Source organism: Engystomops pustulosus, chromosome 2, assembly GCF_040894005.1.
Source record: "Engystomops pustulosus chromosome 2, aEngPut4.maternal, whole genome shotgun sequence".
Lineage (NCBI taxonomy): Eukaryota > Metazoa > Chordata > Amphibia > Anura > Leptodactylidae > Engystomops > Engystomops pustulosus.
This window is the reverse complement of record NC_092412.1, coordinates 264,697,481-264,724,829: the sequence shown is the minus strand read 5'-3', so window position 1 is coordinate 264,724,829 and position 27,349 is coordinate 264,697,481. Positions and strand designations below refer to the sequence as shown.

Here is a 27,349-nt window from a genome sequence, read left to right as displayed (position 1 = left end):
TATACCCCTATCACATGACCAGTAGGGCGGCTTCTTATACCCCTATCACATGACCAGGGGGGCGGCTTCTTATACCCCTATCACATGACCAGTAGGGCGGCTTCTTATACCCCTATCACATGACCAGTAGGGCGGCTTCTTATACCCCTGTCACATGACCAGTAGGGCGGCTTCTTATACCCCTGTCACATGACCAGGAGGGCGGCTTCTTATACCCCTTTCACATGACCAGGAGGGCGGCTTCTTATACCCCTGTCACATGACCAGGAGGGCGGCTTCTTATACCCCTATCACATGACCAGTAGGGCGGCTTCTTATACCCTTATCACATGACTAGGAGGGCGGCTTCTTATACCCCTGTCACATGACCAGTAGGGCGGCTTCTTATACCCCTATCACATGACCAGTAGGGCGGCTTCTTATACCCCTATCACATGACCAGTAGGGCGGCTTCTTATACCCCTATCACATGACCAGTAGGGCGGCTTCTTATACCCCCGTCACATGACCAGTAGGGCGGCTTCTTATACCCCTATCACATGACCAGTAGGGCGGCTTCTTATACCCCCGTCACATGACCAGTAGGGCGGCTTCTTATACCCCTATCACATGACCAGGAGGGCGGCTTCTTATACCCCTATCACATGACCAGTAGGGCGGCTTCTTATACCCCTATCACATGACCAGTAGGGCGGCTTCTTATACCCCTATCACATGACCAGGAGGGCGGCTTCTTATACCCCTATCACATGAACAGTAGGGCGGCTTCTTATACCCCTGTCACATGACCAGGAGGGCGGCTTCTTATACCCCTATCACATGACCAGGAGGGCGGCTTCTTATACCACTGTCACATGACCAGGAGGGCGGCTTCTTATACCCCTGTCACATGACCAGGAGGGCGGCTTCTTATACCCCCGTCACATGACCAGGAGGGCGGCTTCTTATACCCCTATCACATGACCAGGAGGGCGGCTTCTTATACTCCTATCACATGACCATTAGGGAGGCTTCTTATACCCCTATCACATGACCAGTAGGGCGGCTTCTTATACCCCTATCACATGACCAGGAGGGCGGCTTCTTATACTCCTATCACATGACCAGGAGGGCGGCTTCTTATACCCCTATCACATGACCAGGAGGGCGGCTTCTTATACCCCTGTCACATGACCAGGAGGGCGGCTTCTTATACCCCCGTCACATGACCAGGAGGGCGGCTTCTTATACCCCTATCACATGACCAGGAGGGCGGCTTCTTATACCCCTGTCACATGACCAGGAGGGCGGCTTCTTATACCCCTATCACATGACCAGTAGGGCGGCTTCTTATACCCCTATCACATGACCAGTAGGGCGGCTTCTTATACCCCTATCACATGACCAGTAGGGCGGCTTCTTATACCCCTATCACATGACCAGGGGGGCGGCTTCTTATACCCCTATCACATGACCAGTAGGGCGGCTTCTTATACCCCTATCACATGACCAGTAGGGCGGCTTCTTATACCCCTGTCACATGACCAGTAGGGCGGCTTCTTATACCCCTGTCACATGACCAGGAGGGCGGATTCTTATACCCCTGTCACATGACCAGTAGGGCGGCTTCTTATACCCCTGTCACATGACCAGGAGGGCGGCTTCTTATACCCCCGTCACATGACCAGGAGGGCGGCTTCTTATACCCCTATCACATGACCAGGAGGGCGGCTTCTTATACTCCTATCACATGACCAGTAGGGAGGCTTCTTATACCCCTATCACATGACCAGTAGGGCGGCTTCTTATACCCCTATCACATGACCAGGAGGGCGGCTTCTTATACTCCTATCACATGACCAGGAGGGCGGCTTCTTATACCCCTATCACATGACCAGGAGGGCGGCTTCTTATACCCCTGTCACATGACCAGGAGGGCGGCTTCTTATACCTCTGTCACATGACCAGGAGGGCGGCTTCTTATACCTCTGTCACATGACCAGGAGGGCGGCTTCTTATACCCCTATCACATGACCAGGAGGGCGGCTTCTTATACCCCTATCACATGACCAGTAGGGCGGCTTCTAATACCCCTGTCACATGACCAGGAGGGCGGCTTCTTATACCCCTGTCACATGACCAGGAGGGCGGCTTCTTATACCCCTGTCATATGACCAGGGAGGGAGGCTTCTTATACCCCTATCACATGACCAGTAGGGCGGCTTCTTATACCCCTATCACATGACCAGTAGGGCGGCTTCTAATACCCCTGTCACATGACCAGGAGGGCGGCTTCTTATACCCCTGTCACATGACCAGGAGGGCAGCTTCTTATACCCCTATCACATGACCAGGGAGGGCGGCTTCTTATACCCCTGTCACATGACCAGGGAGGGCGGCTTCTTATACCCCTGTCACATGACCAGGAGGGCGGCTTCTTATACCCCTGTCACATGACCAGTAGGGCGGCTTCTTATACCCCTGTCACATGACCAGTAGGGCGGCTTCTTATACCCCTGTCACATGACCAGTAGGGAGGCTTCTTATACCCCTATCACATGACCAGTAGGGCGGCTTCTTATACTCCTGTCACATGACCAGTAGGGCGGCTTCTTATACCCCTGTCACATGACCAGGAGGGCGGCTTCTTATACCCCCGTCACATGACCAGGAGGGCGGCTTCTTATACCCCTATCACATGACCAGGAGGGCGGCTTCTTATACTCCTATCACATGACCATTAGGGAGGCTTCTTATACCCCTATCACATGACCAGTAGGGCGGCTTCTTATACCCCTATCACATGACCAGGAGGGCGGCTTCTTATACTCCTATCACATGACCAGGAGGGCGGCTTCTTATACCCCTGTCACATGACCAGGAGGGCGGCTTCTTATACCCCTGTCACATGACCAGGAGGGCGGCTTCTTATACCCCCGTCACATGACCAGGAGGGCGGCTTCTTATACCCCTATCACATGACCAGGAGGGCGGCTTCTTATACCCCTGTCACATGACCAGGAGGGCGGCTTCTTATACCCCTATCACATGACCAGTAGGGCGGCTTCTTATACCCCTATCACATGACCAGTAGGGCGGCTTCTTATACCCCTATCACATGACCAGTAGGGCGGCTTCTTATACCCCTATCACATGACCAGGGGGGCGGCTTCTTATACCCCTATCACATGACCAGTAGGGCGGCTTCTTATACCCCTATCACATGACCAGTAGGGCGGCTTCTTATACCCCTGTCACATGACCAGTAGGGCGGCTTCTTATACCCCTGTCACATGACCAGGAGGGCGGCTTCTTATACCCCTTTCACATGACCAGGAGGGCGGCTTCTTATACCCCTGTCACATGACCAGGAGGGCGGCTTCTTATACCCCTATCACATGACCAGTAGGGCGGCTTCTTATACCCTTATCACATGACTAGGAGGGCGGCTTCTTATACCCCTGTCACATGACCAGTAGGGCGGCTTCTTATACCCCTATCACATGACCAGTAGGGCGGCTTCTTATACCCCTATCACATGACCAGTAGGGCGGCTTCTTATACCCCTATCACATGACCAGTAGGGCGGCTTCTTATACCCCTATCACATGACCAGTAGGGCGGCTTCTTATACCCCTATCACATGACCAGGAGGGCGGCTTCTTATACCCCTATCACATGACCAGTAGGGCGGCTTCTTATACCCCTATCACATGACCAGTAGGGCGGCTTCTTATACCCCTATCACATGACCAGGAGGGCGGCTTCTTATACCCCTATCACATGAACAGTAGGGCGGCTTCTTATACCCCTGTCACATGACCAGGAGGGCGGCTTCTTATACCCCTATCACATGACCAGGAGGGCGGCTTCTTATACCACTGTCACATGACCAGGAGGGCGGCTTCTTATACCCCTGTCACATGACCAGGAGGGCGGCTTCTTATACCCCCGTCACATGACCAGGAGGGCGGCTTCTTATACCCCTATCACATGACCAGGAGGGCGGCTTCTTATACTCCTATCACATGACCATTAGGGAGGCTTCTTATACCCCTATCACATGACCAGTAGGGCGGCTTCTTATACCCCTATCACATGACCAGGAGGGCGGCTTCTTATACTCCTATCACATGACCAGGAGGGCGGCTTCTTATACCCCTATCACATGACCAGGAGGGCGGCTTCTTATACCCCTGTCACATGACCAGGAGGGCGGCTTCTTATACCCCCGTCACATGACCAGGAGGGCGGCTTCTTATACCCTTATCACATGACCAGGAGGGCGGCTTCTTATACCCCTGTCACATGACCAGGAGGGCGGCTTCTTATACCCCTATCACATGACCAGTAGGGCGGCTTCTTATACCCCTATCACATGACCAGTAGGGCGGCTTCTTATACCCCTATCACATGACCAGTAGGGCGGCTTCTTATACCCCTATCACATGACCAGGAGGGCGGCTTCTTATACCCCTGTCACATGACCAGTAGGGCGGCTTCTTATACCCCTGTCACATGACCAGTAGGGCGGCTTCTTATACCCCTATCACATGACCAGTAGGGCGGCTTCTTATACCCTTATCACATGACTAGGAGGGCGGCTGCTTATACCCCTGTCACATGACCAGTAGGGCGGCTTCTTATACCCCTATCACATGACCAGTAGGGCGGCTTCTTATACCCCTATCACATGACCAGTAGGGCGGCTTCTTATACCCCTATCACATGACCAGTAGGGCGGCTTCTTATACCCCTATCACATGACCAGTAGGGCGGCTTCTTATACCCCTATCACATGACCAGGAGGGCGGCTTCTTATACCCCTATCACATGACCAGTAGGGCGGCTTCTTATACCCCTATCACATGACCAGTAGGGCGGCTTCTTATACCCCTATCACATGACCAGGAGGGCGGCTTCTTATACCCCTATCACATGACCAGGAGGGCGGCTTCTTATACCCCTGTCACATGACCAGGAGGGCGGCTTCTTATACCCCTATCACATGACCAGGAGGGCGGCTTCTTATACCCCTGTCACATGACCAGGAGGGCGCCTTCTTATACCCCTGTCACATGACCAGGAGGGCGGCTTCTTATACCCCTATCACATGACCAGGAGGGCGGCTTCTTATACCCCTGTCACATGACCAGGAGGGCGGCTTCTTATACCCCTGTCACATGACCAGGAGGGCGGCTTCTTATACCCCTGTCACATGACCAGTCGGGCGGCTTCTTATACCCCTATCACATGACCAGTAGGGCGGCTTCTTATACCCCTATCACATGACCAGGGAGGGCGGCTTCTTATACCCCTGTCACATGACCAGGAGGGCGGCTTCTTATACCCCTGTCACATGACCAGGAGGGCGGCTTCTTATACCCCTATCACATGACCAGGAGGGCGGCTTCTTATACCCCTATCACATGACCAGTAGGGCGGCTTCTTATACCCCTATCACATGACCAGGAGGGCGGCTTCTTATACCCCTATCACATGAACAGTAGGGCGGCTTCTTATACCCCTGTCACATGACCAGGAGGGCGGCTTCTTATACCCCTGTCACATGACCAGGGGGGCGGCTTCTTATACCCCTATCACATGACCAGGGAGGGCGGCTTCTTATACCCATGTCACATGACCAGGAGGGCGGCTTCTTATACCCCTATCACATGACCAGGAGGGCGGCTTCTTATACCACTGTCACATGACCAGGAGGGCGGCTTCTTATACCCCTGTCACATGACCAGTAGGGCGGCTTCTTATACCACTGTCACATGACCAGGAGGGCGGCTTCTTATACCCTTATCACATGACCAGCAGGGCGGCTTCTTATACCCCTATCACATGACCAGTAGGGCGGCTTCTTATACCCCTATCACATGACCAGGAGGGCGGCTTCTTATACCCCTATCACATGACCAGTAGGGCGGCTTCTTATACCCCTATCACATGACCAGGGGGGCGGCTTCTTATACCCCTATCACATGACCAGGAGGGCGGCTTCTTATACCCCTATCACATGACCAGTAGGGCGGCTTCTTATACCCCTATCACATGACCAGTAGGGCGGCTTCTTATACCCCTATCACATGACCAGTAGGGCGGCTTCTTATACCCCTATCACATGACCAGTAGGGCGGCTTCTTATACCCCTATCACATGACCAGGGGGGCGGCTTCTTATACCCCTATCACATGACCAGTAGGGCGGCTTCTTATACCCCTATCACATGACCAGTAGGGCGGCTTCTTATACCCCTGTCACATGACCAGTAGGGCGGCTTCTTATACCCCTGTCACATGACCAGGAGGGCGGCTTCTTATACCCCTTTCACATGACCAGGAGGGCGGCTTCTTATACCCCTATCACATGACCAGTAGGGCGGCTTCTTATACCCTTATCACATGACCAGGAGGGCGGCTTCTTATACCCCTGTCACATGACCAGTAGGGCGGCTTCTTATACCCTTATCACATGACCAGTAGGGCGGCTTCTTATACCCCTATCACATGACCAGTAGGGCGGCTTCTTATACCCCTATCACATGACCAATAGGGCGGCTTCTTATACCCCTATCACATGACCAGTACGGTGGCTTCTTATACCCCTATCACATGACCAGTAGGGCGGCTTCTTATACCCCTTTCACATGACCAGGAGGGCGGCTTCTTATACCCCTATCACATGACCAGTAGGGCGGCTTCTTATACCCTTATCACATGACCAGGAGGGCGGCTTCTTATACCCCTGTCACATGACCAGTAGGGCGGCTTCTTATACCCTTATCACATGACCAGTAGGGCGGCTTCTTATACCCCTATCACATGACCAGTAGGGCGGCTTCTTATACCCCTATCACATGACCAATAGGGCGGCTTCTTATACCCCTATCACATGACCAGTACGGTGGCTTCTTATACCCCTATCACATGACCAGTAGGGCGGCTTCTTATACCCCTTTCACATGACCAGGAGGGCGGCTTCTTATACCCCTGTCACATGACCAGGAGGGCGGCTTCTTATACCCCTATTACATGACCAGGAGGGCGGCTTCTTATACCCCTATCACATGACCAGTAGGGAGGCTTCTTATACCCCTGTCACATGACCAGTAGGACGGCTTCTTATACCCTTATCACATGACCAGTAGAACGGCTTCTTATACCCTTATCACATGACCAGGAGGGCGGCTTCTTATACCTCTATCACATGACCAGTAGGGTGGCTTCTTATACCCCTGTCACATGACCAGTAGGGCGGCTTCTTATACCCCTGTCACATGACCAGGAGGGCGGCTTCTTATACCCCTGTCACATGACCAGTAGGGCGGCTTCTTATACCCTTATCACATGACCAGGAGGGCGGCTTCTTATACCCCTATCACATGACCAGGGAGGGCGGCTTCTTATACCCCTGTCACATGACCAGGAGGGCGGCTTCTTATACCCCTGTCACATGACCAGGAGGGCGGCTTCTTATACCCCTGTCACATGACCAGGAGGGCGGCTTCTTATACCCCTGTCACATGACCAGTAGTGCGGCTTCTTATACTCCTGTCACATGACCAGGAGGGCGGCTTCTTATACCCCTGTCACATGACCAGGAGGGCGGCTTCTTATACCCCCGTCACATGACCAGTAGGGCGGCTTCTTATACCCCTATCACATGACCAGGAGGGCGGCTTCTTATACCCCTGTCACATGACCAGTAGGGCGGCTTCTTATACCCCTATCACATGACCATTAGGGCGGCTTCTTATACCCCTATCACATGACCAGGAGGGCGGCTTCTTATACCCCTGTCACATGACCAGTAGGGCGGCTTCTTATACCCCTGTCACATGACCAGGAGGGCGGCTTCTTATACCCCTATCACATGACCAGGAGGGCGGCTTCTTATACCCCTGTCACATGACCAGTAGGGCGGCTTCTTATACCCCTGTCACATGACCAGGAGGGCGGCTTCTTATACCCCTATCACATGACCAGGAGGGCGGCTTCTTATACCCCTGTCACATGACCAGGAGGGCGGCTTCTTATGCCCCTGTCACATGACCAGGAGGGCGGCTTCTTATACCCCTATCACATGACCAGGAGGGCGGCTTCTTATACCCCTGTCACATGACCAGGAGGGCGGCTTCTTATACCCTTCTCACAACAAGGGGGCGGCTTCTTATACCCCTATCACATGACCAGTAGGGCGGCTTCTTATACCCCTATCACATGACCAGTAGGGCGGCTTCTTATACCCCTGTCACATGACCAGGAGGGCGGCTTCTTATACCCCTGTCACATGACCAGTAGGGCGGCTTCTTATACCCCTGTCACATGACCAGTAGGGCGGCTTCTTATACCCCTGTCACATGACCAGTAGGGCGGCTTCTTATACCCCTATCACATGACCAGTAGGGCGGCTTCTTATACCCCTATCACATGACGAGGAGGGCGGCTTCTTATACCCCTGTCACATGACCAGGAGGGCGGCTTCTTATACCCCTGTCACATGACCAGGAGGGCGGCTTCTTATACCCCTATCACATGACCAGGAGGGCGGCTTCTTATACCCCTGTCACATGACCAGGAGGGCGGCTTCTTATACCCCTGTCACATGACCAGTAGGGAGGCTTCTTATACCCCTGTCACATGACCAGTAGGGCGGCTTCTTATACCCCTGTCACATGACCAGGAGGGCGGCTTCTTATACCCCTATCACATGACCAGTAGGGCGGCTTCTTATACCCCTGTCACATGACCAGGAGGGCGGCTTTTCATTCCCCTGTCACATGACCAGGGAGGGCGGCTTCTCATACCCCTGTCACATGACCAGGAGGGCGGCTTCTTATACCCCTATCACATGACCAGGAGGGCGGCTTCTTATACCACTGTCACATGACCAGGAGGGCGGCTTCTTATACCCCTGTCACATGACCAGTAGGGCGGCTTCTTATACCCCTGTCACATGACCAGTAGGGCGGCTTCTTATACCCCTATCACATGACCAGGAGGGCGGCTTCTTATACCCCTATCACATGACCAGGAGGGCGGCTTCTTATACCCCTGTCACATGACCAGGAGGGCGGCTTCTTATACCCCTATCACATGACCAGGAGGGCGGCTTCTTATACCCCTGTCACATGACCAGGAGGGCGGCTTCTTATACCCCTGTCACATGACCAGGAGGGCGGCTTCTTATACCCCTATCACATGACCAGGAGGGCGGCTTCTTATACCCCTGTCACATGACCAGGAGGGCGGCTTCTTATACCCCTGTCACATGACCAGGAGGGCGGCTTCTTATACCCCTGTCACATGACCAGTAGGGCGGCTTCTTATACCCCTATCACATGACCAGTAGGGCGGCTTCTTATACCCCTATCACATGACCAGGAGGGCGGCTTCTTATACCCCTGTCACATGACCAGGAGGGCGGCTTCTTATACCCCTGTCACATGACCAGGAGGGCGGCTTCTTATACCCCTGTCACATGACCAGTAGGGCGGCTTCTTATACCCCTATCACATGACCAGTAGGGCGGCTTCTTATACCCCTATCACATGACCAGGGAGGGCGGCTTCTTATACCCCTGTCACATGACCAGTAGGGTGGCTTCTCATACCCCTGTCACATGACCAGGGAGGGGCTTAGACTTTGCTTTCAGAGAAATCAGAACATTTTATTTGTAAATAACAATTCCCTATTTCTGTGGAGATTTTGGTGATGAGATGCAGAACGTGTCCCCCCATAATACTGGGGGCATCAGCAGGACACGGCCGGACTATGCGGGGAGCAGTGACCTCCTCTGACCTCTGACCTGTGTCCGGGGCTCGGGTCACTCTGGTTCCTTCTTCTTCCAACAGCTCTGGAGGAGAGAGAAATGGACTGCGAGCACATGAGGTCCCGACTGCAGGCCACTCAGAACCAAAGTGTCAGAGCAAGTGAGGTAGGACCCCCTGACTGCACCCCCTCACGTCATGTCTGACCTGACTGCACCCCCTCACGTCATGTCTGACCTGACTGCACCCCCTCACGTCATGTCTGACCTGACTGCACCCCCTCACGTCATGTCTGACCTGACTGCACCCCCTCACGTCATGTCTGACCTGACTGCACCCCCTCACGTCATGTCTGACCTGACTGCACCCCCTCACGTCATGTCTGACCTGACTGCACCCCCTCACGTCATGTCTGACCTGACTGCACCCCCTCACGTCATGTCTGACCTGACTGCACCCCCTCACGTCATGTCTGACCTGACTGCACCCCCTCACGTCATGTCTGACCTGACTGCACCCCCTCACGTCATGTCTGACCTGACTGCACCCCCTCACGTCATGTCTGACCTGACTGCACCCCCTCACGTCATGTCTGACCTGACTGCACCCCCTCACGTCATGTCTGACCTGACTGCACCCCCTCACGTCATGTCTGACCTGACTGCACCCCCTCACGTCATGTCTGACCTGACTGCACCCCCTCACGTCATGTCTGACCTGACTGCACCCCCTCACGTCATGTCTGACCTGACTGCACCCCCTCACGTCATGTCTGACCTGACTGCACCCCCTCACGTCATGTCTGACCTGACTGCACCCCCTCACGTCATGTCTGACCTGACTGCACCCCCTCACGTCATGTCTGACCTGACTGCACCCCCTCACGTCATGTCTGACCTGACTGCACCCCCTCACGTCATGTCTGACCTGACTGCACCCCCTCACGTCATGTCTGACCTGACTGCACCCCCTCACGTCATGTCTGACCTGACTGCACCCCCTCACGTCATGTCTGACCTGACTGCACCCCCTCACGTCATGTCTGACCTGACTGCACCCCCTCACGTCATGTCTGACCTGACTGCACCCCCTCACGTCATGTCTGACCTGACTGCACCCCCTCACGTCATGTCTGACCTGACTGCACCCCCTCACGTCATGTCTGACCTGACTGCACCCCCTCACGTCATGTCTGACCTGACTGCACCCCCTCACGTCATGTCTGACCTGACTGCACCCCCTCATGTCAAGGGGGTATGTCAGGATGGGGAGGCGGTATGGCAAGATGGGGAGGGGTTATGTCGGGATGGGGTGGCGGTATGTCAGGATGGGGAGGGGTTATGTCGGGATGGGGAGGCGGTATGGCGGGATGGGGAGGCGGTATGTCGGGATGGGGAGGCGGTATGGCAAGATGGGGAGGGGTTATGTCGGGATGGGCTGGCGGTATGTCAGGATGGGGAGGGGTTATGTCGGGATGGGGAGGCAGGATGGGGTGGCGGTATGTCAGGATGGGGAGGGGTTATGTCGGGATGGGGTGGCGGTATGTCAGGATGGGGAGGCGGTATGGCAGGATCGGGGGTGGATATGTCAGGATGGGGAGGCGGTATGGCAGGATCGGGGGTGGGTATGTCAGGATGGGGAGGCGGTATGGCAGGATCGGGGGTGGGTATGTCAGGATGGGGAGGCGGTATGTCAGGATGGGGAGGCGGTATGTCAGGATGGGGAGGCGGTATGTCAGGATGGGGAGGCGGTATGTCAGGATGGGGAGGCGGTATGTCAGGATGGGGAGGCGGTATGTCAGGATGGGGAGGCGGTATGTCAGGATGGGGAGGCGGTATGGCAGGATGGGGAGGCGGTATGTCAGGATGGGGAGTGGGTATGTCAGGATGGGGAGGCGGTATGTCAGGATGGGGAGGCGGTATGGCAGGATGGGGAGGCGGTATGTCGGGATGGGGAGGCGGTATGTCGGGATGGGGAGGCGGTATGGCAGGATCGGGGGTGGGTATGTCAGGATGGGGAGGCGGTATGGCAGGATGGGGAGGCGGTATGTCAGGATGGGGAGGGGTTATGTCGTGATGGGGTGGCGGTATGTCAGGATGGGGAGGCGGTATGGCAGGATCGGGGGTGGGTATGTCGGGATGGGGAGGCGGTATGGCAGGATCGGGGGTGGGTATGTCAGGATGGGGAGGCGGTATGTCGGGATGGGGAGGCGGTATGGCAGGATGGGGTGGCGGTATGTCAGGATGGGGAGGCGGTATGTCAGGATGGGGAGGCGGTATGTCAGGATGGGGAGGCGGTATGTCAGGATGGGGAGGCGGTATGTCAGGATGGGGAGGCGGTATGTCGGGATGGGGAGGCGGTATGGCAGGATCGGGGGTGGGTATGTCAGGATGGGGAGGCGGTATGGCAGGATGGGGAGGCGGTATGTCAGGATGGGGAGGCGGTATGTCAGGATGGGGAGGCGGTATGTCAGGATGGGGAGGCGGTATGTCAGGATGGGGAGGCGGTATGTCGGGATGGGGAGGCGGTATGTCGGGATGGGGAGGCGGTATGTCGGGATGGGGAGGCGGTATGGCAGGATCGGGGGTGGGTATGTCAGGATGGGGAGGCGGTATGTCGGGATGGGGAGGCGGTATGGCAGGATCGGGGGTGGGTATGGCAGGATGGGGAGGCGGTATGGCAGGATGGGGAGGCGGTATGTCGGGATGAGGAGGCGGTATGGCAGGATCGGGGGTGGGTATGTCAGGATGGGGAGGCGGTATGTCGGGATGGGGAGGCGGTATGGCAGGATGGGGAGGCGGTATGTCAGGATGGGGAGGCGGTATGTCGGGATGGGGAGGCGGTATGGCAGGATCGGGGGTGGGTATGTCAGACTATTGGTAGGAAACAAACATAACTCTTAATAACCAGATTAATTGCACTTCCCCAAAATATAAATCCAAAACAACCCATCCCTTAAATAACGGAGACAGAGGCTTGTTGTTGGGTGTAAAACGGTCACAGCAATTTTTATGAACATCTGGTGGCAAAACAGTTTGCAAATTCAGCCATCAGGTTACAAGGCACAACAGCAGCGGTATGCCCAGCCGGACTCCCAACTGGCAAGGCGCCCACCTGGTTAAACACTTGTCTCTTTAGTATACTCCTATACTGACCCCCGACCGCCACCCAACAGAAACAAAGCCTCCTCCACACCATCCTGGACCCGACAGGAAAATATCCAACCCTATGTCATGAAGGAGAACCTTCTAACCCCCCCCCCCCATAACGTGATCTCACATATCGGGCCATACGGACATTATCTGTGCGCCCAGCGCGGTCCACTGCTCCGGAGTCCCTGGACCCTTACCATACCACCTGCGGAACTATCTCGGACCATACAGGACCATTTCCAGAAAGAAGTAAGCCTCTCAATATCAGAGCGCATTAGAGTCAGCCATTCCGCTGCCCTGGTAAAGCATAAAGCATTCCCACCAGCATTCAGTCCTAGCAGCACTGGACCCACGGCACTGGACCCAACTCTGGAAGGACCTGTGACCACCTCAGACCACAGACACAAGAATGCCCCAACAACCAAACTGATGGTACGGGACAATGCTGGTACCAAATCACTGCAACGGGTCCGGGCTGATGTACCTGGAAAAACATGCCGAGCGCCACCGCTGTATGTGCGGATAACCGCCTAGCCGCTTCCGTAGCTGCGCCAATACGGAACGAATGTGTACCATATTCCAGAGGGTTTATCCCGGAGACCTAAAGACATTTTTTAACGACCGAGGAAAATTGAAAGCGGGAAAGGGGGGAACCATCCTCATGCACTAACAAACGCTCGGCCTCCAAAGGAAGTGCAATGCAATCGGAAAGGGGCAGGGGGGACAGACACCGCCTGCAATCCAACCCAGGAGCCCCTCCCATAGATCATAGATCAGTCTTAGACCTACGGGGCCCAGAATCACATCCCATCTCAAAAGGCCCCCAGGGTGAGAGGAGGAAGGCGGAACCAGCTCCCCGATGCGGAAAGTACCAAAAAAGGACAAACTAAAGGCCAAGGAAAAGAGCAATGACTCATGCGCAGATGAACATACGGCCGTACACGCCTGGACCAGAGAGCAGAGCAAACTTAACAAACAAAACTGGGTGACGGCAATCGTCAGATACGCCCTCTCGCTTCCAACTCTTCAGAATCTGGAAGACAAGAAGGATTCAGTGACGTCCACGCACCCCAACAACTGGAAACGGAAAGACACGCCAGCAAGACGCCTGTGCACCACAGCGCCGGATACCTGACTGCCCTGCAGAATCCACAGCTATTGGCATGTAACATCAAGACGGTCTCCGATCTCCCCCGCCAATGATAGCCAGGTCTCCCAAGCCTTACCATAATGTTGCCACGTCGACAGGGCCAGCAACATCAAATCTTGCCCCACAGCAGGGACAGACCACCCTGCCCCTCCGGGAGGGACAAAGGCAGCAGGGACCGGGACTCCTGCCAATGAAACCGAGATAAAGAGTCAGCAACTGAATTCAAAACACTTGGAACATGACCGGACCTGAAAACAATAATATATTGCAGAGCATATGTTTTTGGTGATTTGCCATCTCTGGACCCCAAATTTCGATTGCCACAACAATGGGAAAGAGTTCTAGAAGAGTCAGGTTCCTGCACAGGCCAGACTCCTGCCACTCAAACGGCTATAGTGCAGCGCACCAATTCTGGCCATACTCTGCACTGAAGCCGGTGGAGCCAGCGGAATCGGTGTAGAATGACAACTCAGAATTGGACACAGGAGGGGGGAGCCAACAAGTTTGCCCATTGCAAGACAGAAGGAAATGCCTCCACACCAACAAGTCTTCACAAAGGGAACGCGTAATCCTAATGTGATGATTAGGCTTAGCCATCCAGGGACAAGCGTCGGGAAAAAACCCGCCCCATCAGCATTATTCTCCATGCAAAAACCTTGCGTACGGAACAAAAAACGTCCACCAAGCCAAGCAACCGCAGCAGCTTGCCCCCAGTGAGGCGAAAAACCATGGCTACTGAATCCAGCTCAATCCCGAGAAAAGTGATCACCGACCCTCCGACCCTAAAATGCTGCATGACAAAACAAAAGGTAGACAGCAAAAAGGCACACACAGAACTATCCTCGAGGCCATTGAAAAGAAAATCATCAAGGTAGTGGATAACGGAACGATGACCTGACTCCAGACCACTGAAGGAAAGGACCAAATATCTGAAAATAACGACAGGAAATGGAACAACCCATTGGGAGACAAGCATCGTAGAAGTACTTCCTATCCACACAGCACCCCAACAGATGGTAACATTTGGGGTGAACTGGCAAAAGGCGAAAAGACAACTCAATGTCAGATTTTGCCATCAAGGCCCCGGACTGGCACTGTGCAACAACGCAATGGCCCTATCGAACGAGGCATACGCCCCTGAGGAATCCTCGCAGCCACGCGTCCGATGCTTTTACCCCCAACCAATGTCTGGATTCAATGCTCGGCGCCGACGAAAATCGTTGTCGTAACACCACCAACCAGAACCACTGTGGGTTTTATACGAAGAATATACAACGTCCATGTGTGTAAGAGGTTCGGAACAACATTCCGGGTACTTTTGTCCCGTTACAGACCCCAGCACCATAAAGGCTTGCAGCCAATTATTAATTGTCTTAGCAACTCTAGGCTTGTGGTCCTGGGGCTTCTCAGACCAAACACCATGATCAACCGTAACCAGGGTCCAAATGTCCACATAGCATTGGTCCAAATTTTTTCTTTAATTTCCTGGTCCAGATGCGAACCCGAGGGGCTAACAGCACAGAAAACCCAATCCTTATGGACTCCAGCCAATTGGGGTGTAGAGGCCAGGGAGGGGGCAGAGGATGAAGTAGAAGAAGGAAACCTGTCCAATAATGTCTTTAAAGATTGTAATATCTCCGCCCCTACCCCAGCCTGACCACCCTCACCGCCCCAGGCCCCAGTAAATCACCAGATGCTGAAGCAACCGCAGGAGCACTCACAAGCGGAACCAAGGTGACCGGCAAATCCGAATGCTGAACCAGGCTATGGACCCTGTGAGACCTACTGCGGTCCAGCTGCTGCCGTTCCCGGCTATGATAACCAGGCACCTGCGACTCCTTTGAAGACACGTCCAAAGAAGACAGAGAGCTCCATCTGGAGGATCTGGACCACCTCACCCAACGCCATGACCTGGAGTATCTGCTGCCATCAGAATAATAATGCTCCACAGAGTTGCTGCCTGCGAGCATCCCGGACGGGCGAAATAGAGCGGGATCTGCTGGACCGGTAGCGCGCACTGCGGACCATATCGACTCTAGCTGGGGGTGCCATAACTGCTGGTGCAGGTGGCAGCAGGGGAACCATCATCGCTGCAGGGGGGGACATGCCCCGCAATAGTGGGTGGCCCAGAGACCGGGATGCACTCAGGCTCCGGCAGAACGGGTAAAGGTGCTGGAGCAGGAGAAATCTGGGGGAGAGTGGACTCCAGCAGAGCCGCGACATTAACTTTCTCCGAGGAGGAGGCAGAAGAGCTCAGACGCGTGCCCATCACTGAGAATGGCGCTGACGTGGAGGAGATCGGAAGCAGGGAGGGTGCGGGAGGTAAACGCAGACGCAGGAGGACAGTATCCTGCCGCGACCTAGAGAACGGGCCCTGGAGCTCGGATCACCAATGTGCACCGGAGCCCGAGGTAAGTGATCCGGGAGGAGAGGGACTCAAACATTTGGGGCCTTATAGCAGAATGGCAGGTATTGGCATCATGTAGAGTTGGCCTTGTGTAGGCTTTCACATTGTTTCCTTGTCTTTGCAGGAGAATCAGGCTCTGCTCCTCCAGATGGCTCAGCTCCGGGAACATTCTCTGCAGCAGGTGGACTTCTGCACTCAGATGGGGTCTGCACTCTGCACCTTGTTGTGGGCAGTCTCTAACAGGGAGGAGACAGTGAGGAACATTGTGGGGATGGTGAGTACTGGGGAGGTGGGGAGCATTGTGGGGATGGTGAGTACTGGGGAGGTGAGGAGCCTTGTGGGGATGGTGAGTACTGGGGAGGTGAGGAGCATTGTGGGGATGGTGAGTACTGGGGAGGTGAGGAGCCTTGTGGGGATGGTGAGTACTGGGGAGGTGAGGAGCATTGTGGGGATGGTGAGTACTGGGGAGGTGAGGAGCATTGTGGGGATGGTGAGTACTGGGGAGCTGAGGAGCATTGTGGGGATGGTGAGTACTGGAGAGGTGAGGAGCATTGTGGGGATGGTGAGTACTGGAGAGGTGAGGAGCATTGTGGGGATGGTGAGTACTGGAGAGGTGAGGAGCATTGTGGGGATGGTGAGTACTGGAGAGGTGAGGAGCATTGTGGGGATGGTGAGTACTGGAGAGGTTAGGAGCATCGTGGGGATGGTGAGTACTGGAGAGGTGAGGAGCATTGTGGGGATGGTGAGTACTGGAGAGGTGAGGAGCATTGTGGGGATGGTGAGTACTAGAGAGGTGAGGAGCATTGTGGGGATGGTGAGTACTGGAGAGGTGAGGAGCATTGTGGGGATGGTGAGTACTGGAGAGGTGAGGAGCATTGTGGGGATGGTGAGTACTGGAGAGGTGAGGAGCATTGTGGGGATGGTGAGTACTGGAGAGGCGAGGAGCATTGTGGGGATGGTGAGTACTGGAGAGGTGAGGAGCATTGTGGGATGGTGAGTACTGGAGAAGCGAGGAGCATTGTGGGGATGGTGAATACTGGGGAGGTGAGAAGCATTGTGGGGATGGTGAGTACTGGAGAGGTGAGGGGCATTGTGGGGATGGTGAGTACTGGGGAGGTGAGGAGCATTGTGGGGATGGTGAGTACTGGGGAGGTGAGGAGCATAGTGGGGATGGTGAGTACTGGAGAGGTGAGGAGCATTGTGGGGATGGTGAGTACTGGAGAGGTGAGGAGCATTGTGGGGATGGTGAGTACTGGGGAGGTGAGGAGCATTGTGGGGATGGTGAGTGTTGGAGAGGTGAGGAGCATTGTGGGGGTGGTGAATACTGGAGAGGTGAGGAGCATAGTGGGGATGGTGAGTACTGGAGAGGTGAGGAGCATTGTGGGGATTGTGAGTACTGGAGAGGTGAGGAGCATTGTGGGGATTGTGAGTACTGGAGAGGTGAGGAGCATTGTGGGGATGGTGAGTACTGGAGAGGTGAGGAGCATTGTGGGGATGGTGAGTACTGGGGAGGTGAGGAGCATTGTGGGATGGTGAGTACTGGAGAGGTGAGGAGCATTGTGGGATGGTGAGTACTGGAGAGGTGAGGAGCATTGTGGGGATGGTGAGTACTGGAGAGGTGAGGAGCATTGTGGGGATGGTGAGTACTGGAGAGGTGAGGAGCATTGTGGGGATGGTGAGTACTGGGGAGGTGAGGAGCATTGTGGGATGGTGAGTACTGGGGAGGTGAGGAGCATTGTGGGATGGTGAGTACTGGAGAGGTGAGGAGCATTGTGGGGATGGTGAGTACTGGAGAGGTGAGGAGCATTGTGGGGATGGTGAGTGTTGGGGAGGTGAGGAGCATTGTGGGATGGTGAGTGCTGGGGAGGTGAGGAGCATTGTGGGGATGGTGAGTATTAGAGAGGTGAGGAGCATTGTGGGGATGGTGAGTACTGGAGAGGTGAGGAGCATTGTGGGGATGGTGAGTACTGGAGAGGTGAGGAGCATTGTGGGATGGTGAGTACTGGAGAGGTGAGGAGCATTGTGGGGATTGTGAGTACTGGAGAGGTGAGGAGCATTGTGGGGATGGTGAGTACTGGAGAGGTGAGGAGCATTGTGGGGATGGTGAGTGCTGGGGAGGTGAGGAGCATTGTGGGGATGGTGAGTACTGGAGAGGTGAGGAGCATTGTGGGATGGTGAGTACTGGAGAGGTGAGGAGCATTGTGGGGATGGTGAGTACTGGAGAGGTGAGGAGCATTGTGGGGATGGTGAGTGTTGGGGAGGTGAGGAGCATTGTGGGGATGGTGAGTACTGGAGAGGTGAGGAGCATTGTGGGGATGGTGAGTGTTGGGGAGGTGAGGAGCATTGTGGGGATGGTGAGTACTGGGGAGGTGAGGAGCATTGTGGGGATGGTGAGTACTGGGGAGGTGAGGAGCATTGTGGGGATGGTGAGTACTGGGGAGGTGAGGAGCATTGTGGGGATGGTGAGTACTGGAGAGGTGAGGAGCATTGTGGAGATGGTGAGTACTGGAGAGGTGAGGAGCATTGTGGGGATGGTGAGTACTGGGGAGGTGAGGAGCATTGTGGGGATGGTGAGTACTGGAGAGGTGAGGAGCATTGTGGGGATGGTGAGTACCGGAGAGGTTAGGAGCATTGTGGGGATGGTGAGTACTGGAGAGGTGAGGAGCATTGTGGGGATGGTGAGTACTGGAGAGGTGAGGAGCATTGTGGGGATGGTGAGTGTTGGGGAGGTGAGGAGCATTGTGGGGATGGTGAGTATTAGAGAGGTGAGGAGCATTGTGGGGATGGTGAGTACTGGAGAGGTGAGGAGCATTGTGGGGATGGTGAGTATTAGAGAGGTGAGGAGCATTGTGGGGATGGTGAGTATTAGAGAGGTGAGGAGCATTGTGGGGATGGTGAGTACTGGAGAGGTGAGGAGCATTGTGGGGATGGTGAGTACTGGAGAGGTGAGGAGCATTGTGGGGATGGTGAGTACTGGAGAGGTGAGGAGCATTGTGGGATGGTGAGTACTGGAGAGGTGAGGAGCATTGTGGGATGGTGAGTACTGGAGAGGTGAGGAGCATTGTGGGATGGTGAGTACTGGAGAAGCGAGGAGCATTGTGGGGATGGTGAGTACTGGAGAGGTGAGGAGCATTGTGGGGATGGTGAATACTGGGGAGGTGAGGAGCATTGTGGGGATGGTGAGTACTGGGGAGGTGAGAAGCATTGTGGGGATGGTGAGTACTGGAGAGGTGAGGAGCATTGTGGGGATGGTGAGTACTGGAGAGGTGAGGAGCATTGTGGGATGGTGAGTACTGGAGATGTGAGGAGCATTGTGGGATGGTGAGTACTGGGAAGGTGAGGAGCATTGTGGGGGATGGTGAGTGTTGGAGAGGTGAGGAGCATTGTGGGGATGGTGAGTACTGGGGAGGTGAGGAGCATTGTGGGGATGGTGAGTACTGGAGAGGTGAGGAGCATTGTGGGGATGGTGAGTACTGGAGAGGTGAGGAGCATTGTGGGGATGGTGAGTACTGGAGAGGCGAGGAGCATTGTGGGGATGGTGAATACTGGAGAGGCGAGGAGCATTGTGGGGATGGTGAGTACTGGAGAGGTGAGGAGCATTGTGGGGATGGTGAGTACTGGAGAGGTGAGGAGCATTGTGGGGATGGTGAGTACTGGAGAGGTGAGGAGCATTGTGGGGATGGTGAGTACTGGGGAGGTGAGGAGCATTGTGGGGATGGTGAGTACTGGGGAGGTGAGGAGCCTTGTGGGGATGGTGAGTACTGGGGAGGTGAGGAGCATTGTGGGGATGGTGAGTACTGGGGAGGTGAGGAGCATTGTGGGGATGATGAGTACTGGAGAGGTGAGGAGCATTGTGTGGGATGGTGAGTGTTGGAGAGGTGAGGAGCATTGTGGGGATGACGAGTACTGGGGAGGTGAGGAGCATTGTGGGGATGGTGAGTACTGGAGAGGTGAGGAGCATTGTGGGGATGGTGAGTACTGGAGAGGTGAGGAGCATTGTGGGGATGGTGAGTACTGGAGAGGTGAGGAGCATTGTGGGGATGGTGAGTACTGGGGAGGCGAGGAGCATTGTGGGGATGGTGAGTACTGGAGAGGTGAGGAGCATTGTGGGGATGGTGAGTACTGGGGAGGTGAGAAGCATTGTGGGGATGGTGAGTACTGGAGAGGTGAGGAGCATTGTGGTGATGGTGAGTACTGGGGAGGTGAGTAGCATTGTGGGGATGGTGAGTACTGGAGAGGTGAGGAGCATTGTGGGGATGGTGAGTACTGGAGAGGTGAGGAGCATTGTGGGGATGGTGAGTACTGGAGAGGTGAGGAGCATTGTGGGGATGGTGAGTACTGGAGAGGTGAGGAGCATTGTGGGGATGGTGAGTACTGGAGAGGTGAGGAGCATTGTGGGGATGGTGAGTACTGGAGAGGTGAGGAGCATTGTGGGGATGGTGAATACTGGAGAGGTGAGGAGCATTGTGGGGATGGTGAGTACTGGAGAGGTGAGGAGCATTGTGGGGATGGTGAATACTGGAGAGGTGAGGAGCATTGTGGGGATGGTGAGTACTGGGGAGGTGAGGAGCATTGTGGGGATGGTGAGTACTGGGGAGGTGAGGAGCATTGTGGGGATGGTGAGTACTGGAGAGGTGAGGAGCATTGTGGGGATGGTGAGTACTGGGGAGGTGAGGAGCATTGTGGGGATGGTGAGTACTGGGGAGGTGAGGAGCATTGTGGGGATGGTGAATACTGGAGAGGCGAGGAGCATTGTGGGGATGGTGAGTACTGGAGAGGTGAGGAGCATTGTGGGGATGGTGAGTACTGGGGAGGTGAGGAGCATTGTGGGGATGGTGAATACTGGAGAGGCGAGGAGCATTGTGGGATGGTGAGTACTGGGGAGGTGAGGAGCATTGTGGGGATGGTGAGTACCGGAGAGGTGAGGGGCATTGTGGGGATGGTGAGTACTGGAGAGGCGAGGAGCATTGTGGGGATGGTGAGTACTGGAGAGGTGAGGAGCATTGTGGGGATGGTGAGTACTGGAGAGGTGAGTAGCATTGTGGGGATGGTGAGTACTGGAGGGGTTAGGACGTTGGGATGGGTCAGGATTAGGTGGACCCTTCTTGTACCACAGGTCTGTGTGATGATCTCATGTATTAGGGGTTATCCTGTGTATATATGGGGCCATGGTGGGGTATACTTACCTCTCTGGTCCTTGGTTGTAGTATTGGGACAGCAGGTCACAGCAGGTAGTATCAGAAGTTTCTGCCATACACATGACGGGGACAAATTACCTATAAACAGAAGAAAAAACCTTTTCCCTTTCAAAAATTTTTTACTGAGCATTGTTGTCGCAAATGTTGAGCTTCACATTATTACTCCTATGGAATCCAATTATCACAAGGTAAAAAACCTAAACAAAAGACAATAATAATATAAGACATCGGTGAGGGGCGGGGCACAAAGAGATATGATCCATTTTACTGGACCTACTGTATAGCCAAATGTTAAACACATATGCTGTAGGTACAATGCTCATCTACCATACTTTTCTCTGCTTAGCTTGGGTGGTGGACAGGTCCAGGAAGAGTTATGGTTGTCGCAAACTTCTTCCATGTAAGGATTATGGAGGCCACTGTGCTCTTAGGAACCTTGAGAGCTGCAGAAATACTTTAGTAACCTTGGCCAGATCTGTGCCTTGCCACAATTGTCTCTTGGGTCCTTGGGCAGTTCCTTAGACCTCATGATTCTCTCACTGTGAGCTGAGGTCTTATATAGACCTATTAGGTGTTCACCTTTCCTAATCATTTTAAACTGACCAAACAATTTAATTAAACACAACTGGACTCCAATGAAGGAGTAGAACCACCTCAAGGAGGATCAGAAGGAAATGGAAAGCAACTGAGTTACATATGAGAGTCACAGAAAGGGGCTGAATACTTTTACCATCTGATATTTCATGCTTAACCCTTTACTGACGTGTGCCATATTAGTTTGTCAAACGTCAGCTGCGGGTGTATGTAGAAGGCTTATAGCCGGAGCCCTCTCCATACAAGGTGCGTGAGCGCCACCATCTTGGCTTTGATTGTCACTCACTGTAAGACTTGTGGCCCACATTTCATCTTTCAGGATGAGACTGCTCGGTTCTTTAGCCTGGCCGGACAGACGCTCAGCAGTTTTGTGGAATCGCCTGCTCTTAGTGAGGAGGAGGACTCGGAGGAAGGTCGTTTTGTCCTCGGTCTGGCTGGTACCATCACAAGTAAGTACTTAGTCCACATGGGCAGCCAGAGCTACGAGACCCTGGATTCAGTCCACTAGTGGGGGCACATGTTACTTCTCAAGGAGTGTGACCCAGTCCTTCCCTACATGTACCGCCCCAGCTGCCCCCTCACAGATGTACCCCCCAGCTGCCCCCTCACAGATGTACCCCCCAGCTTCCCCCCACAGATGTACCCCCCAGCTTCCCCCTACAGATGTACCCCCCAGCTGCCCCCTCACAGATGTACCCCCCAGCTGCCCCCTCACAGATGTACCCCCCAGCTGCCCCCTCACAGATGTACCCCCCAGCTGCCCCCTCACAGATGTACCCCCCAGCTGCCCCCTCACAGATGTACCCCCCAGCTTCCCCCCACAGATGTATGCTCCCAGCTTCCCCCTACAGATGTACCCCCCAGCTTCCCCCTACAGATGTACCCCCCAGCTTCCCCCTACAGATGTACCCCCCAGCTTCCCCCCACAGATGTACCCCCCAGCTTCCCCCCACAGATGTACCCCCCAGCTGCCCCCTCACAGATGTACCCCCCAGCTTCCCCCCACAGATGTATGCTCCCAGCTTCCCCCTACAGATCTTCCCTCCCAGCTTCCCCCCACAGATGTATGCTCCCAGCTTCCCCCTACAGATGTACCCCCCAGCTTCCCCCTACAGATGTACCCCCCAGCTTCCCCCTACAGATGTACCCCCAGCTTCCCCCTACAGATGTACCCCCCAGCTTCCCCCTACAGATGTACCCCCCAGCTTCCCCCCACAGATGTATCCTCCAGCTTCCCCCTACAGATGTATCCCCCAGCTTCCCCCTACAGATATACCCCCCAGCTTCCCCCTACAGATGTACCCCCCAGCTTCCCCTACAGATGTACCCCCCAGCTTCCCCCTACAGATGTACCCCCCAGCTTCCCCCCACAGATGTACCCCCCAGCTTCCCCCCACAGATGTACCCCCCAGCTTCCCCCTACAGATGTACCTCCCAGCTTCCCCCTACAGATGTACCACCCAGCTTCCCCCCACAGATGTACCCCCCAGCTGCCCCCTCACAGATGTACCCCCCAGCTTCCCCCTACAGATGTACCCCCCAGCTTCCCCCTACAGATGTACCTCCCAGCTTCCCCCCACAGATGTACCCCCCAGCTTCCCCCTACAGATGTACCTCCCAGCTTCCCCCTACAGATGTACCCCCCAGCTTCCCCCTACAGATGTACCCCCCAGCTTCCCCCCACAGAAGTACCCCCCAGCTTCCCCCTACAGATGTACCCCCCAGCTTCCCCCCACAGATGTACCCCCCAGCTTCCCCCCACAGATGTACCCCCAGCTTCCCCCCACGGATCTACCCCACAGATGTACCCCCCCACAGATGTACCCCCCAGCTTCCCCCTACAGATGTACCCCCCAGCTTCCCCCTACAGATGTACCCCCCAGCTTCCTCCTACAGATGTACCCCCCAGCTTCCCCCCACAGATGTACCCCCCAGCTTCCCCCCACAGATGTACCCCCCAGCTTCCCCCCACAGATGTACCCCCCAGCTTCCCCCTACAGATGTACCCCCCAGCTTCCCCCTACAGATCTACCCCCCAGCTTCCCCCTACAGATGTACCCCCCAGCTTCCCCCCACAGATGTACCCCCCAGCTTCCCCCCACAGATGTACCCCCCAGCTTCCCCCTACAGATGTACCTCCCAGCTTCCCCCTACAGATGTACCCCCCAGCTTCCCCCCACAGATGTACCCCCCAGCTGCCCCCTCACAGATGTACCCCCCAGCTTCCCCCTACAGATGTACCCCCCAGCTTCCCCCTACAGATGTACCCCCCAGCTTCCCCCTACAGATGTACCCCCCAGCTTCCTCCTACAGATGTACCCCCCAGCTGCCCCCTCACAGATGTACCCCCCAGCTTCCCCCTACAGATGTACCCCCCAGCTTCCCCCTACAGATGTACCCCCCAGCTTCCCCCTACAGATGTACCCCCCAGCTTCCCCCTACAGATGTACCCCCCAGCTTCCCCCTACAGATGTACCCCCCAGCTTCCCCCTCACAGATGTATGCTCCCAGCTTCCCCCTACAGATGTACCCCCCAGCTTCCCCCCACAGATGTACCTCCCAGCTTCCCCCTACAGATGTACCCCCCAGCTTCCCCCCACAGATGTACCCCCCAGCTTCCCCCCACAGATGTACCCCCCAGCTTCCCCCTACAGATGTACCCCCCAGCTTCCCCCTACAGATGTACCCCCCAGCTTCCCCCTACAGATGTATCCCCCAGCTTCCCCCTACAGATGTACCCCCCAGCTTCCCCTCACAGATGTACCCCCCAGCTTCCCCCTACAGATGTACCCCCCAGCTTCCCCCTACAGATGTACCTCCCAGCTTCCCCTCACAGATGTACCCCCCAGCTTCCCCCCACAGATGTACCCCCCAGCTTCCCCCCACAGATGTACCCCCCAGCTTCCCCCCACAGATGTACCCCCCAGCTTCCCCCCACAGATGTACCCCCCAGCTTCCCCCTACAGATGTATCCCCCCAGCTTCCCCCTACAGATGTACCCCCCAGCTTCCCCCTACAGATGTACCCCCCAGCTTCCCCCTACAGATGTACCCCCCAGCTTCCCCCTACAGATGTATCCCCCCAGCTTCCCCCTACAGATGTACCCCCCAGCTTCCCCCTACAGATGTACCCCCCAGCTTCCCCCCACAGATGTACCCCCCAGCTTCCCCCCACAGATGTACCCCCCAGCTTCCCCCTACAGATGTACCTCCCAGCTTCCCCTCACAGATGTACCCCCAGCTTCCCCCTACAGATGTACCTCCCAGCTTCCCCCTACAGATGTACCCCCCAGCTTCCCTCTACAGATGTACCCCCCAGCTTCCCCCCACAGATGTACCCCCCAGCTTCCCCCTACAGATGTACCCCCCAGCTTCCCCCCACAGATGTACCCCCCAGCTTCCCCCTACAGATGTACCCCCCAGCTTCCCCCCACAGATGTACCCCCCAGCTTCCCCCTACAGATGTACCCCCCAGCTTCCCCCCACAGATGTACCCCCCAGCTGCCCCCTCACAGATGTACCCCCCAGCTTCCCCCCACAGATGTACCCCCCAGCTTCCCCCCACAGATGTACCTCCCAGCTTCCCCCACAGATGTACCCCCCAGCTTTCCCCTACAGATGTACCCCCCAGCTTCCCCCCACAGATGTACCCCCCAGCTTCCCCCCACAGATGTACCCCCCAGCTTTCCCCTACAGATGTACCCCCCAGCTTCCCCCTACAGATGTACCCCCCAGCTTCCCCCCACAGATGTACCCCCCAGCTTCCCCCTACAGATGTACCTCCCAGCTTCCCCCCACAGATGTACCCCCCAGCTTCCCCCCACAGATGTACCCCCCAGCTTCGCCCTACAGATGTACCCCCCAGCTTCCCCCTACAGATGTACCCCCCAGCTTCCCCCTACAGATGTACCCCCCAGCTTCCCCCTACAGATGTACCCCCCAGCTTCCCCCTACAGATGTACCCCCCAGCTTCCCCCCACAGATGTACCCCCCAGCTTCCCCCTACAGATGTACCCCCCAGCTTCCCCCCACAGATGTACCCCCCAGCTTCCCCCTACAGATGTACCTCCCAGCTTCCCCCTACAGATGTACCCCCCAGCTTCCCCCCACAGATGTACCCCCCAGCTTCCCCCTACAGATGTACCTCCCAGCTTCCCCCCACAGATGTACCCCCCAGCTTCCCCCCACAGATGTACCCCCCAGCTTCGCCCTACAGATGTACCCCCCAGCTTCCCCCTACAGATGTACCCCCCAGCTTCCCCCTACAGATGTACCCCCCAGCTTCCCCCTACAGATGTACCCCCCAGCTTCCCCCCACAGATGTACCCCCCAGCTTCCCCCTACAGATGTACCCCCCAGCTTCCCCCCACAGATGTACCCCCCAGCTTCCCCCTACAGATGTACCCCCCAGCTTCCCCCCACAGATGTACCCCCCAGCTTCCCCCTACAGATGTACCTCCCAGCTTCCCCCTACAGATGTACCCCCCAGCTTCCCCCCACAGATGTACCCCCCAGCTTCCCCCCACAGATGTACCTCCCAGCTTCCCCCTACAGATGTACCCCCCAGCTTCCCCCTACAGATGTACCTCCCAGCTTCCCCCTACAGATGTACCCCCCAGCTTCCTCCTACAGATGTACCCCCCAGCTTCCCCCCACAGATGTACCCCCCAGCTTCCCCCCACAGATGTACCCCCCAGCTTCCCCCCACAGATGTACCCCCCAGCTTCCCCCCACAGATGTACCCCCCAGCTGCCCCCTACAGATGTACCCCCCAGCTTCCCCCCACAGATGTACCCCCCAGCTGCCCCCTACAGATGTACCCCCCAGCTTCCCCCCACAGATGTACCCCCCAGCTTCCCCCCACAGATGTACCCCCCAGCTTCCCCCTACAGATGTACCCCCCAGCTTCCCCCTACAGATGTACCCCCCAGCTTCCCCCTACAGATGTACCCCCCAGCTTCCCCCTACAGATGTACCCCCCAGCTTCCCCCTACAGATGTACCCCCCAGCTTCCCCCTACAGATGTACCCCCCAGCTTCCCCCTACAGATGTACCCCCCAGCTTCCCCTACAGATGTACCCCCCAGCTTCCC

General features: G+C 55.8%; 1 protein-coding gene across 4 annotated transcripts in view; it reads left to right on the top strand.

The window, feature by feature from the left end:
* HSF2BP (heat shock transcription factor 2 binding protein) overlaps positions 1–27,349 on the top strand; it is an 80,524-nt gene that overhangs the window by 36,622 nt on the left and 16,553 nt on the right. For all 4 annotated transcript variants that reach the window (XM_072139068.1, XM_072139067.1, XM_072139065.1 and 1 more), the window contains exons 3-5: positions 9,842–9,924; positions 16,591–16,740; positions 22,578–22,707. In XM_072139068.1, coding sequence (XP_071995169.1) covers positions 9,842–9,924; positions 16,591–16,740; positions 22,578–22,707 — 363 coding nt within the window. The remainder of the gene's footprint in view (positions 1–9,841; positions 9,925–16,590; positions 16,741–22,577; positions 22,708–27,349) is intronic.